A 13832-nucleotide genomic window follows, 5' to 3' on the forward strand; every position below is an offset into this window, starting at 1 on the left:
TGTATCTTATTTACCTTTTCATGTTTCTCTTGATTTTTGTGGTTGGATATCAAACTTTCCATTTAGCCCTGGTCTTTTCTGTGCAAATACCTGGAATTCTTCAATTTTGTTGAATGCCCATACTTTCCCCTGGAAAGATATAGTCAATTTTGATGGGTAGTTGATCCGTGGTTGCAGGCCCAGCTCTCATGCCTTTCTGAATATCGTATTCCAAGCTTTGCGATCTTTTAGCGTGGAGGCTGCCAGATCCTGTGTGATCCTGATTGGTGCTCCTTGATATTTGAATTGTCTCTTTCTGGCTTCTTGTAAGATTTTTTCTTTTGCTTGGAAACTCCTGAATTTGGCAATTATATTTTTGGGCGTTTTCTTATCTGGATCGAATGTCGCGGGTGTTCTATGGATCCTTTCAATGTCTATATTGCCCTCTTGTTGTAGGACTTCAGGGCAATTTTGCTGAATAATTTCTGTTAGTATGGAGTCCAGGTTTCTATTAATTTCTGGTTTTTCTGGAAGACCAATTATTCTCAAATTGTGTCTTCTCAACCGGTTTTCTTGGTCTGTCACTCTCTCATTGAGATATTTCATGTTTCCTTCTATTTTTTCAGTCTTTTGACTTTGTTTTATTTGTTCTTGTTGTCTTGAGAGATCATTAGCTTCTAATTGCTCAATTCTAGCCTTTAGGGATTGGTTTTTGGCTACAATCTTTCGGTTTTTGGCTATGATCTTTTGGTTTTTGACTATAATCTTCTGGTTTTCGGCTATAATCTTCTGGTTTTCGGCTATAATCTTCTGGTATTCCTTTTCAATCTGGTCATTTCTCGTGTTCAATTTGCTTATCAGTTCATTTGGTTTCTGAGCCTCACTTTCCAATTGCAAGATTCTACCTTTTAAACTGTTATTTTCTTGCCATATCTCTTCCATTTTCCTCAAAATCTCAGTTTTGAACTCTTCCATAGCTTGTGAGGATTTTTCCTTATTTGAGGAGGGTCCGGATGCTTGTTTGATCTCCTCCTCTGTTTGCTCGGTTGTCTGGATTTTCTCTGTGTAAAAGTTGTCGAGGGTTAAAGACTTCTTTTTCTTGTTGTTAATCTTTCTCTTCTGAACTTCCTGAGACTGGGTAGCCATCGTTAGCCCAGCAGCTTCTCAGGTTTATCCTAGCGCTCAGGGTCTGTCCGTGGTCTTTTGGCTCCTGAGGTCTGAGTTCTGGTTTTTTCCAAGGTCAAGCCCCCATTGGACCCCCTTGCTTGATCCTCTGCCGGAGGTTTCTTTACAAGTCTCAGGGCGCTGCTTCCACAGTCGTATACCCGTCTGCACTGGTTCCCCACTCAGGGTTTCAGAGCTTTAGCTCATTCCTGTGTCTGCCTCCACCCACACCTTTGCTCTGAACCCACGCTCTGCGCCCTGCGTCCGCTCTCTGCGCCCTGCTCCCACGCTCAGAGTTTGTGTGCGTTCTTTTGCTTTTTGGGGTCCTAAATCTTGCTGCTCTCAGGAACAGGCCCCGGAGCTGCCAATGACTCGATGGGTGCCCCAAATTTGCTCTATTTCTTTTTAGCTGGCTTCGGCGCTATAGGTGGTATGTGTGGAGGGGGTGGGGGTGGGGTGGTTGCTCAGCCCGCGATTTAGTGAGAGCTGTTTCACCCCTTTATAGCATGGAAATGTCCCGATTCCACGTACCTTCCACGCTGTGCCCTGTTGTGGGGTTCCTCCGTTCGTCTGGACTTGTTTTTATGTCCCCTTGAGGAGTTTTGTGTGTTTCGGTCAGGAGAGGTTAAGAGCTGCTTCTTACTCTGCCGCCATCTTAACCCGGAACCAATACTACTGATTTCTAAAGTCAGTCCCTTACCCATTGAGGCTAATAGACAAAATGTCTATTACCAAAGAAGTTTCTTAGAGCAATATGTATAGTTGGTTTGACTAGTATACTTAGAAGATTTCCTCAGTTATATGGATACATTATTTTTCTTAAAAATTTTCCTAATAGAATGTAAGCTCCCTGAGGGGCAGGGACTGTTACATTTTCTTCTTTGTATCCTGGTGCTTCTATATCATGAAAAAAAATATATATATACATATATATATATATTAAGGAGCATTTGCTAGACATGGTGAACTCCATATAACATAAACAATAAGCATATTTTGACAGGAAAAGATTTATTATCAAAATGGAAATTATTTCTAAATCTGTATACAAACCATTAATTCACCAAAGTTAAGATCATTTATTATTTACAATGAGAAAAATATGTGCTATAAAATAAAAAAGACTTAACTCTGAATTTCATATTTGTATATTTAAAATGGGAAATAGTGTCTCAAGGAATCATTAGTTTTAATTTGCCCAATGATAATTTTTAAGGAGCTATTTTTTTTCAGCAAGAAATTTACTTCTTTGACCAGTTAGCCAATTCTAATTTTTTAAAGAGTTATTTTTCTCCATAATGTTAATTTATTTTTTCCTTAACTTTCTTACACAGCTTGTTTTTTTTTCTTCTGTCACTGTGGTCTTAAAAAAAATTTTTTTCTGCTTCAAAAGTTTCTTTAACTCTTCTAAGAATTCTTGTTGGGCTTGTGTCCAATTTGCATCTTCATTGAAGCTTTGATTATATATGTTGTAAAATCACTGTCATCTCTGTGTTTTGAGCTTCTTTGCCACCAAATTAGCTCTTTTTGGTCTGGTTCTGTTGTTGGTTGTTTGCTCATTCATTGGGTCTGATTCTTGACTTTGCACTTTCATTAGTGTTGGACTCTGCTAATTTCTAGAGGAATATCTAACCTGAGCTTCTGCTGCTTTCACAGCTCAGGAAGAAAGGGGGGTGGTTGCAAATTTTCATTGTTTCCAAAGTGTAGTGTGATTCAGGCAAAAGTCTTTTCACTGCCCTCATGGTATGAGCTTTATAAGTTCTATGAGGTTTGGTTCCATTGCCCAACATATATATAGGTAAGTTTCAGCAGACTGTTGCTGAATTCATGCACTGTGAGTCCATTGGTAAGTTCTGTAACTTCTGGCTTCCCCTTTGGTCTTGGTCTTCTGCCCTGCAGGCTTATGTAGTGGGTCACAGGTTAGAACTAAGTCACTGCTCTGCTCCTAAGTTAGGGCTGTGCAGTGAAGTTTCGTGCTATCCTCAGCTAGGATCTGTTCTTTGCCCTGGATCTGTAATCTTGAACTGGATAATGGATGATAGATATGCCAGAAAGCACCTATACCAGTTCTCTTTGCTAAATTATTAGTCCACTGGGATCTCTCTCTGCCCTGGTTCTAATGCTATTGCCACCACACTGCATTCTTGGTGACTCCCAACCAGTATCTATAGACTTTTCTGCCTGTCTTAAGTTCCCTTGAGCAGGAAAAATGACTTAGTGTGACATTTTATTATCTTTCCTGATCCAAATTTGGTCCAGCACATTTTCTAGGTTGTTGTAGAAAAGATTTGTTGTGAGAACTAAACAAAATAGTAGACTCTTACTCTGCTATTTTGACTCTATCCTCCAAAAGACAATGATTTTCAAAAAAAACCCAAAACCCCAAACATTTTAAATGATACAAAGTGCGTGAAAGTATTTAAAATGCTCTTCACAGTGCTTAGTACAATGACTAGCATATAGTATGTGTTTAGTAAGTGTTTTATTCATGTATTTATTCAAATGTAATATGCAGCAATTTTTTATTACTTTTTGTTGGTATTATTACAATGTGACAAAGTATCTTATTTTTCAACCCACCTGATATTTTTGCTAATGTTTTGTATCAATCTAAAAAGCTAGATATAGAACTTCATGCCCAAGGCAGGGGAGAAGGGAGAAAGGAGTGGGTAACACAAAAACTTACATTCTAAGCAAAAGAAACATTACAAAAGTTAAGAAGAAACCTATAAATGTTGAAAATACTTCTTTGCTGCAATGAAACTAAATTTTTGATATTTAAATCTGACAATCTGGAATTCTCATTTAAATGAATATGGAATAATAAAGAATTGACCCATAATAGATACTATATAATTTTCCTAGCAACATTAGCAACATTTTTTACTTAATAATCTTCTACAAAAGTCACTATCAGAAGGTACCCATCAAGAGACTTTCTAAGTAAGCACTTTTGAAATTCTCACGTGAATGGTGAGAGTAATTTTCTTCATTCAATTACTTCAAAGTACATTATTAGGAAGAGAAGCAATAATAAAATCATTCCTTTTGCCTTTCCAAGAACATATTCTTGGTATCAGCGAAAACTGCTCATGAAACCACTTTCTAGCTTTAGCAGAGAGAATACATATGTATAAGGGGAAGGAAGGAGAGGAAGTCTAATTTTGTTGGCGCAAGGAGCTCTGACATTGCAGATTTATATACAAATTAAAAGTGTTTGTGAAAATAAAACCAATTCACCTGAATAAGAAGAAAGTGCATAGGTTGAGAAAACAATTTTGTATCAACTGTCTGATAAAAGTTTGAAATTAAAAAAAAAAACCTTTTAGAAATTGACTTAAAATTTTTTAGTTAAGAAAAACAAAGAGAATAGGTTTAAGAGTAGCCAGTCTCAGGGATTTGTAATTTGTGTACCAAAGGAAAAGGAAGAGCCAAGGAATAATAATAATAGAGAATTTTTTTAAATGTTTAAAACACCAAAAATATCCCATGAAAAAATCATTAAGAGCTAAAGTGTCAAGCAGACAAACCAAGTAATACTAAAATCAGAAAGAAAAATATGCAGAATCTCAAAAGGAAACTCAAATACTTTAATCAAATAATATCATATGAAGGAAAGTGAACCAATATTACTTGATTTAAGAGAGAATTCTGTGGAAATTATGGAAGAGCAGGAAAAAACTCCAGAATGGTTCAAAAGAGAAACTCACAAAAGAATAAATAATACATTTTAGGCAGAATCCAGGGCTCTCATGGCAGAGTTTAAAAACACAACTAAAAAGAGAGGAAAAAATTGGATTCATGATGAAAAAAATTAAAGACAATTTTTGTAATATGGCCTAGGATTGATTTATTAAAACCAAGCTAGAATCATACCAGGAACTAAGGATGGGTCAACATGGAGAAAACAACTAACATATTTAATAACAGAAAAAGAAAAATGGATTATTTCAACAAATAATGAGAAAGTAACAAAATACAATATTCATTTATATTAAAATCCCTTAAAGTCACAGGTTTGGAACAGCCTTTCTTTAATATGAATATATATAGATACACATATATCCTAAGAACTATCGTTATGTGCAATGGAAAAAATAGTTAGAAACTTTACCAATATAAACAGGGATAAAGCAGGTGGTCCCCTAACCCCTAAGATAGAAGGTATGGGTTTTAAAAAAAAAAGAAAGGGGTGGGGGGAAGAAGAGAGATACAGGACATATTAAGATCACATTTTGTTTTTGTTTTTTTAAGGATGGGAAACACATGAGAATGTTTTTGGGCAGCAGGGAAAGGGCCAATAGAAAGGAAGCAATTGAAGATAAGAAAGAATAGATATGAAAATGGAAAGTTGAAATGATTAAATATTATAATCAGATAAAGGAATTTCAGAGTTCTTGAAAACGAAAACTTCTGGGTAATGGCAAGGTCAAAAGGGTGACCATCTGTCCACATAGCTGAGATAGAGTGGAAGTCAGGAGAATTCAACAGATTGGCAAACTGGAAGCTAGGTTACTTGAATGGTTATCTATATATAGGACTTAATCTCCTAGTATAAGGGTAGAAGATAGAAATGGGAGAAAAACTTAAGCCAGGGACTGGACTCATTTAGGAAGGAAGGAGAATGCCCAGGGAGCCTAAAGACAACAACCACCTATCCGTGATATAACAGGTGATAAACTTGTATAACAAGAATTTCAAAGAAAGAATGCTTAGTCATTGTTGATATGCCACCCAAATATAAAGCATACCATTCATCTTTTCTGACAATAATAATGAAAATTCAAACAGTTTTCTAAAGGGAATGTTACTTGCAAAAGGGTTTGTATGATGTTTGCTGGAAAAATATTCAGTATGTACCAATAATGTATCCTTCTCTTTTTTAAAGAAATGAAGCAACTGACCATAAGAAAGTCATTCTTCATCAAGGATAATAACTTTATTTCCATTAAAAAAAGATAACTAGACTGATAGGTAATAAGAAATGCTAATACTTTATAAACCTTAACCAATTTTAGCAAATATGACATCATACTTCATGTTTCTTGTGGCCAAGATGGAGATCACACCAGTAAATGTATACATCAGTGTTTATATCTACTCCCACCTGATCAAGTTTCACACTATTAGTTTTCTCATAAGATTTAAATACATCTAATTTTCAGCTTATTTTGCTACTCCTAGCCTCCCAAAATCCAGATTGCCACTGTGTTATTATATATTCCATAGCCTTCTTGGCACACTAATTTGATATTTTTCAATTTTGCTAAGTCTGGCCGATTGGAAAGCCAAGCATCTATCTCAAAAGGCACAGTAACATCAATTATAGAGGCAGTAAGGTTCTTGTGATTGAGAATTAACAAGGTTTAGTAAAGTGACTCCTCCAACGCTGGAACAATTATATTAACATCAATCTTAGCGGTTTGGGATACTCCAGTGGCTTTCACCAAAGTCTACTTAAAATGGCATCAGGCTTTTTCTATTGGAATATGATAATGGCAAAGAATGCAGGGAGCCATTTCATTTAGCGCCTGTGACAGCACTTGTCACTATAGACAAATCTCTTAGCCCCATTCAATGGAGACCCAAGTCTAACTTGGCCCTGTGGATAAAACACCACTACTTTAAGGTCAGGATAGAGAGATGGCAGAATAATTAGGTAGATTTATGTGTTAAAATTGATTTTTGCTTTGGTCCCTTAACCACTACCCCTCTTCCCACTACCCCCAAGAAAGTTAGTTTATAAGTAGCTAGTGTAAGGTAACAATAATAAGAAATAAGATTGTAAAGGTAGAAATAGAAGTCACTTGCAAACTGTTCCACAAATTAAGGGAGCACGACATCTACTTTCAATTTGTCTCAGAAATTAGGGGAGCATAGGAGCCACTGACAAATGCCTCATAAATTAACTAAGGCCACATCCTGAAACTATGTACTAAATCAGGAAAAGCCAACTAGTCTTTAATGCAATGGCCCTTCAGTCTGCTAACTGCTCTTGGTCTGTAAACTTCAGATAAGCTCCAAACATGAACAGACAAGCAAAATACCAGCAAAACAGTATGCTAATAATAAAAATGAACTAAGCCTAAGGTAACAAGGGTAAGAGTCTGTCCCCCCATGCCCAAAACCCTATAAAAACAGGAGCCCAAATTCCTCTTTACCCCATAGCACCCCAGCACTCTTCAACATGCTACAGGTGCATGCTGCCAGAGTGGTCCCGACTTTGATGGTCTCCATGGTTATGAGACTCTCTGTGGCCCTTCCCCTCCACTACGTATCCTCTCCTCCCCCCAAGTCATTTGCCTCTGTATTTTCTGCCTTATTAAATTATGATTGAAGCATTACTCCTCATTTGCTGCCATCATGGTCTTTCCCAACATTTATCCAAAAACCTGGGAGTGTCTTTCTCCCTCTACCCAAAGGGACCTCCTAGCAATCCATTCTGTTAGTCATAAACTAGAAGCACCAGGCATGACACTATGCTGCTTTTGGCTGCTTCTTCAGTGAACACACGGCACAATGAATTCACTAGTAGAAAGCAAGAGTGGGCAACTAAACTTCATGTACCCTCCTAGGAAATGTCGCCCCTTTAGTTGGGTCAAAATAAATCAATGAATAATTCCATAAATTAACAATTCAGTTTGGAACTATCTAAATGGCTGGATCCAAAAAGTATTTAGTAAAAGATCAATCTGAAGTTGAAAGGAATTCTCTAATTTATCAGACTTGGATGGAAGTATAAATGTAATGTTGATCAAAATAGCAGATGACACAAAGCGGAGAGGGACAGCTAGCACACTGATAAAAATCAAAATCTGCCTTCACATAAGTGTAAGATGAGAGAACCATGACTAAAAATTAGTTCATCTAAAAAGACTTGGAGATTTTAGCAAACTAAGTGGTACGGTGGATACAGTACCTGGCCTGGAGTCAAAGATCTGATTTCGAATAGGGCCTCAGACACTTAGTAGCTGTGTGATCCTAGGCAAAATCACTTAACCCTGTTTGCCTCAGTTTCCTCATCTATAAAATGAGCTGGAGAAGATAATGACAAACCACTATAGTATCTCTGCCAAGAAAACCCCAAAGGGGGTTATGAAGAGTCAAATAGGAATGAAACAACTGAACAACAAATTTAATATAGAAGTCAAACCTAATATGGAAGCAAAAAAAAAATAATAATGTGTTCTTAGGCAATAAAGAGAAGCACAAAATCAAAGGACTAAGAAAGTAATAGACTCGGTCACATTACATCTGGGATATGGCTTTCAATTCTAGCCATCACATTTTAAGAACATTAATAAGCTGGAGCATATACAAAGGAGTAAATAAGATAGCAACAGGCCTTTTTGATCTTGAAACATGATGACTGGTTGAGGGATCTGGAGCTGTTTAACCTGAAGAAAAGACTGGGAACTTGGGAAAGGAAAGACATGATTGTATTTGAAAAGCTATGGAAAAGGGATTAAAATTGCTTTGGCTGACACCCAAGGATAAAACTTGAAGCAAAAGATGTGAGTTACAGAAAAGTTTAATTTTAGGTTTCATGTATGGAAGGTCCTTCTAATAAATAAAGTGGAATGGGATGTTATGTCAGGAGGTAGTAGTCTTTCTCAGGGCAATTCTTCAAGCAAGTGCTTAATGGACATTTGTAGGATGTTACAGAAATGATTTTTGTTTAAGAATAGGATTAGGAATAAGAATAAGGATAAATAGATTCTTAAGATCCTTTCTAATCCTGAGATTTTGTGATCCTCTCTTTTCATAAAAAAAGCTATATGACTGTATTAAAAATGAGCTACTCCTTGGTTTGTTTAGTTTTTTGTTTAGTCATCAAGCAGTAGTAACTTCTCACTTTACTGATCAACCCTAAAAATAACAAGTATCATCAGAAGGAATCTATCAATAAAAATTTCAGTTTATATATTTAGAGATTAGGAATGGGAAAGGACTGGAGGCATAGGTATGTATACCTACCAACCTCCCCAACCCCCAGCTATCAGTTGAAATGCAGTGCATGGTCTTAATTTCTATTCTAGTTCTTGTACCTATAAATGACATTTCAGCAGAGTCCTCAAAACAAATTTACACTAAAAAAAGTACTAGACAACTCTCACAGGTTCCAGTTTTTGGGATGTTTTTTGTTTTGCCACTCAGAAACTGTATGGCTATGGGCAAAACATAAATTCTCTGCCTCAGTTTCATCTGTGCTGTTAATTTCATTCCTGTTCTATTATTGGGATTGGAGAAGGAAGAACTTGCTCCATCCAAAATTCCTTCTATCTTTCATCTTTAAACTAGAGGTCTATAAACACTCAAATCATCCTTATCTTAAAAAACAAATGAACAAACAAAACCTTTCCTTTATTACCTTCCAAATCATTAAATTTCAATTCTTTCTGTCTCTATCTGCATCTATTCTCCCTCCCCTCCTCTATCTCATTCCTTTTCTCTCCTGGTTACTTACTTTGGAAACCCTAGTTACCCTCAACATTTCACTCACTCGACAAATCCATTTACTTTCCAGTATTGTTGAACACCTTACACGAAAGCTCTTGCACAACTCATTCTCTTCCTTTCACTCTTACAGCTGTCATGCTAGTTTAGATTCTCATCATCTCTCTTCTAAACTATGCCAATAGCATCCTAAATGTTCTCAATACATCCACTCTCTCCTTGTTCCAATATCCATTGCCTCATAGTTGCCAAATCCTCTTAAAGCATACATCTGAACTTGTTATATCACCCCAATCAAAAGACTACTACTCGGGGCAGCTGGGTAGCTCAGTGGATTGAGAGCCAGGCCTAGAGACTGGAGGTCCTAGGTTCAAACCTGGCCTCAGACACTTCCCAGCTGTGTGACCCTGGGCAAGTCACTTGACCCCCATTGCCTACCCTTACCACTCTTCTGCCTTGGAACCAATATATAGTATTGACTCCAAGATGGAAGGTAAGGGTTTAAAAAAAAAATTCTACTATTCTCTATTACCTCCAGATCCAAATAACTATTCTGGTTTAGCATTTAGTCTTTCATAATCTGGCTCCAGAAAATCTTTTCAAAAATTATAAATTACTCCCTTCACACCAGATTCATTCCATCCATCTAGACTAGCCAATTGATGTTCTTCAAGACACACTCATCTATCTCCTTGTGCCTCCCACGCTTATTCCTGAAATACAGTACCTTCTCACCTCAGCCTCTTAGACTCCCTAGATTCTTTCAAAGCCCAGTTCAAATGTCATCTCTTAGAAGAGGCATTTTCTAAATTCTTCCAGTAGATAGTGCTTCCTCTGCCAATACCTTGTATATATATTGAATAGAAGATTAGATAGATAGATAGATAGATAGATAGATAGATAGATAGATAGATAGATAGATAGATAGATAGATAGATAGACAGACAAACACATTGTTTCCCCAATAGCCTGCAAGATTTTTGAGGATAGAAAACTTTTTTATCTTTGTGTTCTGGTGCCTGGCACACAGCACCTGTCAAATTAATAAACTCTGGACTGATAATTTGCATCTCTTTAGAAAGATCTTACCTTATTCCCATGACAACCCAAACTCTACTCATCCTTTGGCCCCAGTCTCTTCTCTTCCCAGACCACCTAGGTTCACAATGATTTCTTTCTCTCCTTCAGAACTTAAGGTCCTCCCTGTTTATATCACTCATTTAACAATTAGCTATTAAATTTAAATGGTGATTGAGCATATATATGTGCTTTAGTACTATCATAGGGGCAGTGCAAAGATAAGAAAAATTAAGTCCTTGCCCACAAGCAGCTTACAATCTTATCTACAACATAAGATAAAATATAACTCTCATAAAATGCAACACAAACCAAAACTTAAAAACCTAAGTGCTATGGGGCTACAGAGGAAGGAAGAAAAGTTCTAGTCCTGGTTAAGGAATCCAGAAAGTATGTCTAGGAGAAAACTGAAAGAAAAGTTAGAATAGCAGGTTGGGGCAAAACTCTGGAGGAACAGGAACACAGCCATGCTTAAGAATTTGGATCTTCTTCAGTTGGCAACAGAAAGTTATCTAAAGGCAATCCGTACTGCTATTTTACTTTTTAAAAATTTTAAATCAGTTCCAGGTTATAGAGCAAAATACAAGGTCCTAAAGAAAATATAACATCTAGATAAAAATTGATCCCTCATCCCACATTGTACTTTAGAACCTAAGGGATATCTTTTTCGTGCACTATATTCAGCTTGTCTCATCTACAGAGTAAGTTCCTTTACCACACAGAGCAAGGCTTAGCTTTTGATGTCTCTAATAGATGTTCTTTAAGGTCACTTCCAGTTCTATTTATAGTGTGATGTAATAATGTACTAAGCCAAAAGATATCAGCATTCAAAACACATTCTTAAAAGTTTCCTTTTGAAATTAGATAGTCTGTCACAACCTTCAACTTTCTCTCAAAAAAAGAAATGGGCTTCATCAGGTCATATGACATCCTGAAACTTTCTTCCACCAATATTATCTTCCTAACTTATCTTCAACAGATAATTCTGAACGCATAATTCACAATGGTCTGTAAACAACAGTCCTAGTAGCGCTTAGTTGAACTAAATTATCATTTCATTTCTAATTACCCTAGCTTCCTAGTTTAGCCACAGTTACTCTCTAAAACAGGGGTTCATAATGTCTTTTATATTATGGACTCCATTGGAAGTTTAGTGATGCTAGTAGTCCCTTTCTTAGGACGTTTTTTCAAAAGTAAATACTAAATTTCAGTTAGAGGTTGGTGAAAAAAATGTATGTGTGTGTGTATATATATATATATATATACACACACACATGTATGACTCTATAAGCATACAGACATGTGCATATATCATGGATATCCCTAAGTTACGAAAAGAATCTGCTATATGTCAAGCACTTTGCAATTTTCTCATCAGATCCTCACAATCTTGGAAGGTAGGTGCTACTGTTATCCCCATTAAAAAGGAGGAAACTCAGGCAAACTGGTTAAATAACTTGTACCCGGACATATAGCTATTAACTGTCTGAGGTGAGACATATCTGCATATTATCACATGTGCATATTGTACAAGTGTATAAATACCTGTATATACATATATAGCATGTAGAATATAAACAGGTTGCCTGTATTGTTATATACAGATTGTGTATATGCAACATGAACATTATTTTGTATATTTATAAATACATATTTTGAATATTCAAATAAAGCATAAGTCAATTACATATATATGAATTTATAATTTCCTAGCACCTCTTGATCTTTATCAGGAAATGTAACATTTAGTTTTGAGCTCTTCTGATGCAGATCACAAAGTGCTAGAAAAATATATATCCCTCATAGCAGCACATGTGTCAAAACAAACCTCCCAGACGAGGTTCTGTACCTGACAATGCATTTGGGGGGTTGGGGGGGAGGGCAGAAAGTAAGGATTGAGAGTTGGAAGAGACTTGAGGATGCAAAATCCACACACACCCCACCCCCTCATTTTATGGATAAGGAATCTGGGACCCAGCAGAGTCAAGGGCCAGGTAGAGGGTGGGGAGGGACGGGAAATAAAAAAGGGGAAGGATATGGGTTCCTTCCCTCTCTCCAGAACTCAGTTTCCCCATCGGTAAAAGGAGGGTATCGGCCCAGATTGCCTCTGAGGTCCCTTCCGGCTGCGAATCATATAAAACCGCAGGGATAGAAAAAAGCAGGACGGGGAACCGCACGAGAGAACAAAACCAAAGAAGGCGGAGGACAGAACGTCTAGGGACCCCAGGGCCCGCCGGAGGTTCGGGGACACATAGGGGGCGGGGCTTCCGGCTCGCTCGGCCAATCAGCCGAGCCCCCGAGGCAGCGCAAAGGCCTCGCTCCCCAAAGTCCCGGGGCCGAATGGGACCGCCACCGGAGGGGGTGTGTCTCACGTTGGGATCAGGGAAGGTGTGCATTACCTGTGAGGTCAGCCCTTGTTCTTCGTCGTCCTGGCCGCTCAGCACCCGCCGCAGCTTCTCCATGACCACTCACGGTAGCGGCGGCGGCGGCCCCACTGAGCCCTCCTCAAGCCCACCTGGAAACGGAGCAAACCGCGACCTCACGGGACCACCGGAAGTCGGAGGCTCGAGAGCCGCGAAGGCCAGAGATCCGGCACCGCAGTCCGAGCTCAGCCGCTCTGACCCGAGACTCGCCCACTACTGGGCATGCGCCTTGTTCCCCTCTCTCTTTCCTTCCCCTCCCCATCTAAGTTCCTGCTTCTCCTCGACCAGCCCCTCCCACTCTTGGAACTCAGCCAATCCTCAGGCCAGAGGGCTGGAGGTCACGTCCCACCTCCTACTGGGATGGTCTTTGCAAAAAGTGTTAGGGCTGGGTCATTCTCGTTGGTTGTTCTTAGGAAGAGCAGGCAAAACAGAAATTTATTTTTACAGTTGTTAAAGCTAAGAAGGACCACAAGAACAGGTGCTTCCTTCTTCATTTCTCGTAAATGATAATAATAAATCCCCTCTGAGCTTTTAATTTATAGACATGCTTTTTAAAAAAATCTTTTAATACAGGGGGCAGCTGGGTAGCTCAGTGGATTGAGAGCCAGGCCTAGAGACGGGAGGTCCTGGGTTCAAATCTGGCCTCAGACACTTTCCCAGCTGTGTGACCCTGGGCAAGTCACTTGACCCCCATTGCCTACCCTTACCACTCTTCCACCAAGGAACTAATAC

General features: G+C 38.2%; 1 protein-coding gene across 1 annotated transcript in view; it reads right to left on the minus strand.

The window, feature by feature from the left end:
• Window positions 1-13298, minus strand: part of SFT2D1 (SFT2 domain containing 1) — a 43234-nt gene extending 29936 nt beyond the window's left edge. Inside the window, exon 1 of the mRNA XM_044675791.1 lies at window positions 13077-13298. Coding sequence (XP_044531726.1) covers window positions 13077-13139 — 63 coding nt within the window. The 5' untranslated portion in view covers window positions 13140-13298. The remainder of the gene's footprint in view (window positions 1-13076) is intronic.
• Window positions 13299-13832: the final 534 nt, after the last annotated feature.

This window comes from Gracilinanus agilis, chromosome 4, assembly GCF_016433145.1.
Source record: "Gracilinanus agilis isolate LMUSP501 chromosome 4, AgileGrace, whole genome shotgun sequence".
Taxonomy (NCBI): domain Eukaryota; kingdom Metazoa; phylum Chordata; class Mammalia; order Didelphimorphia; family Didelphidae; genus Gracilinanus; species Gracilinanus agilis.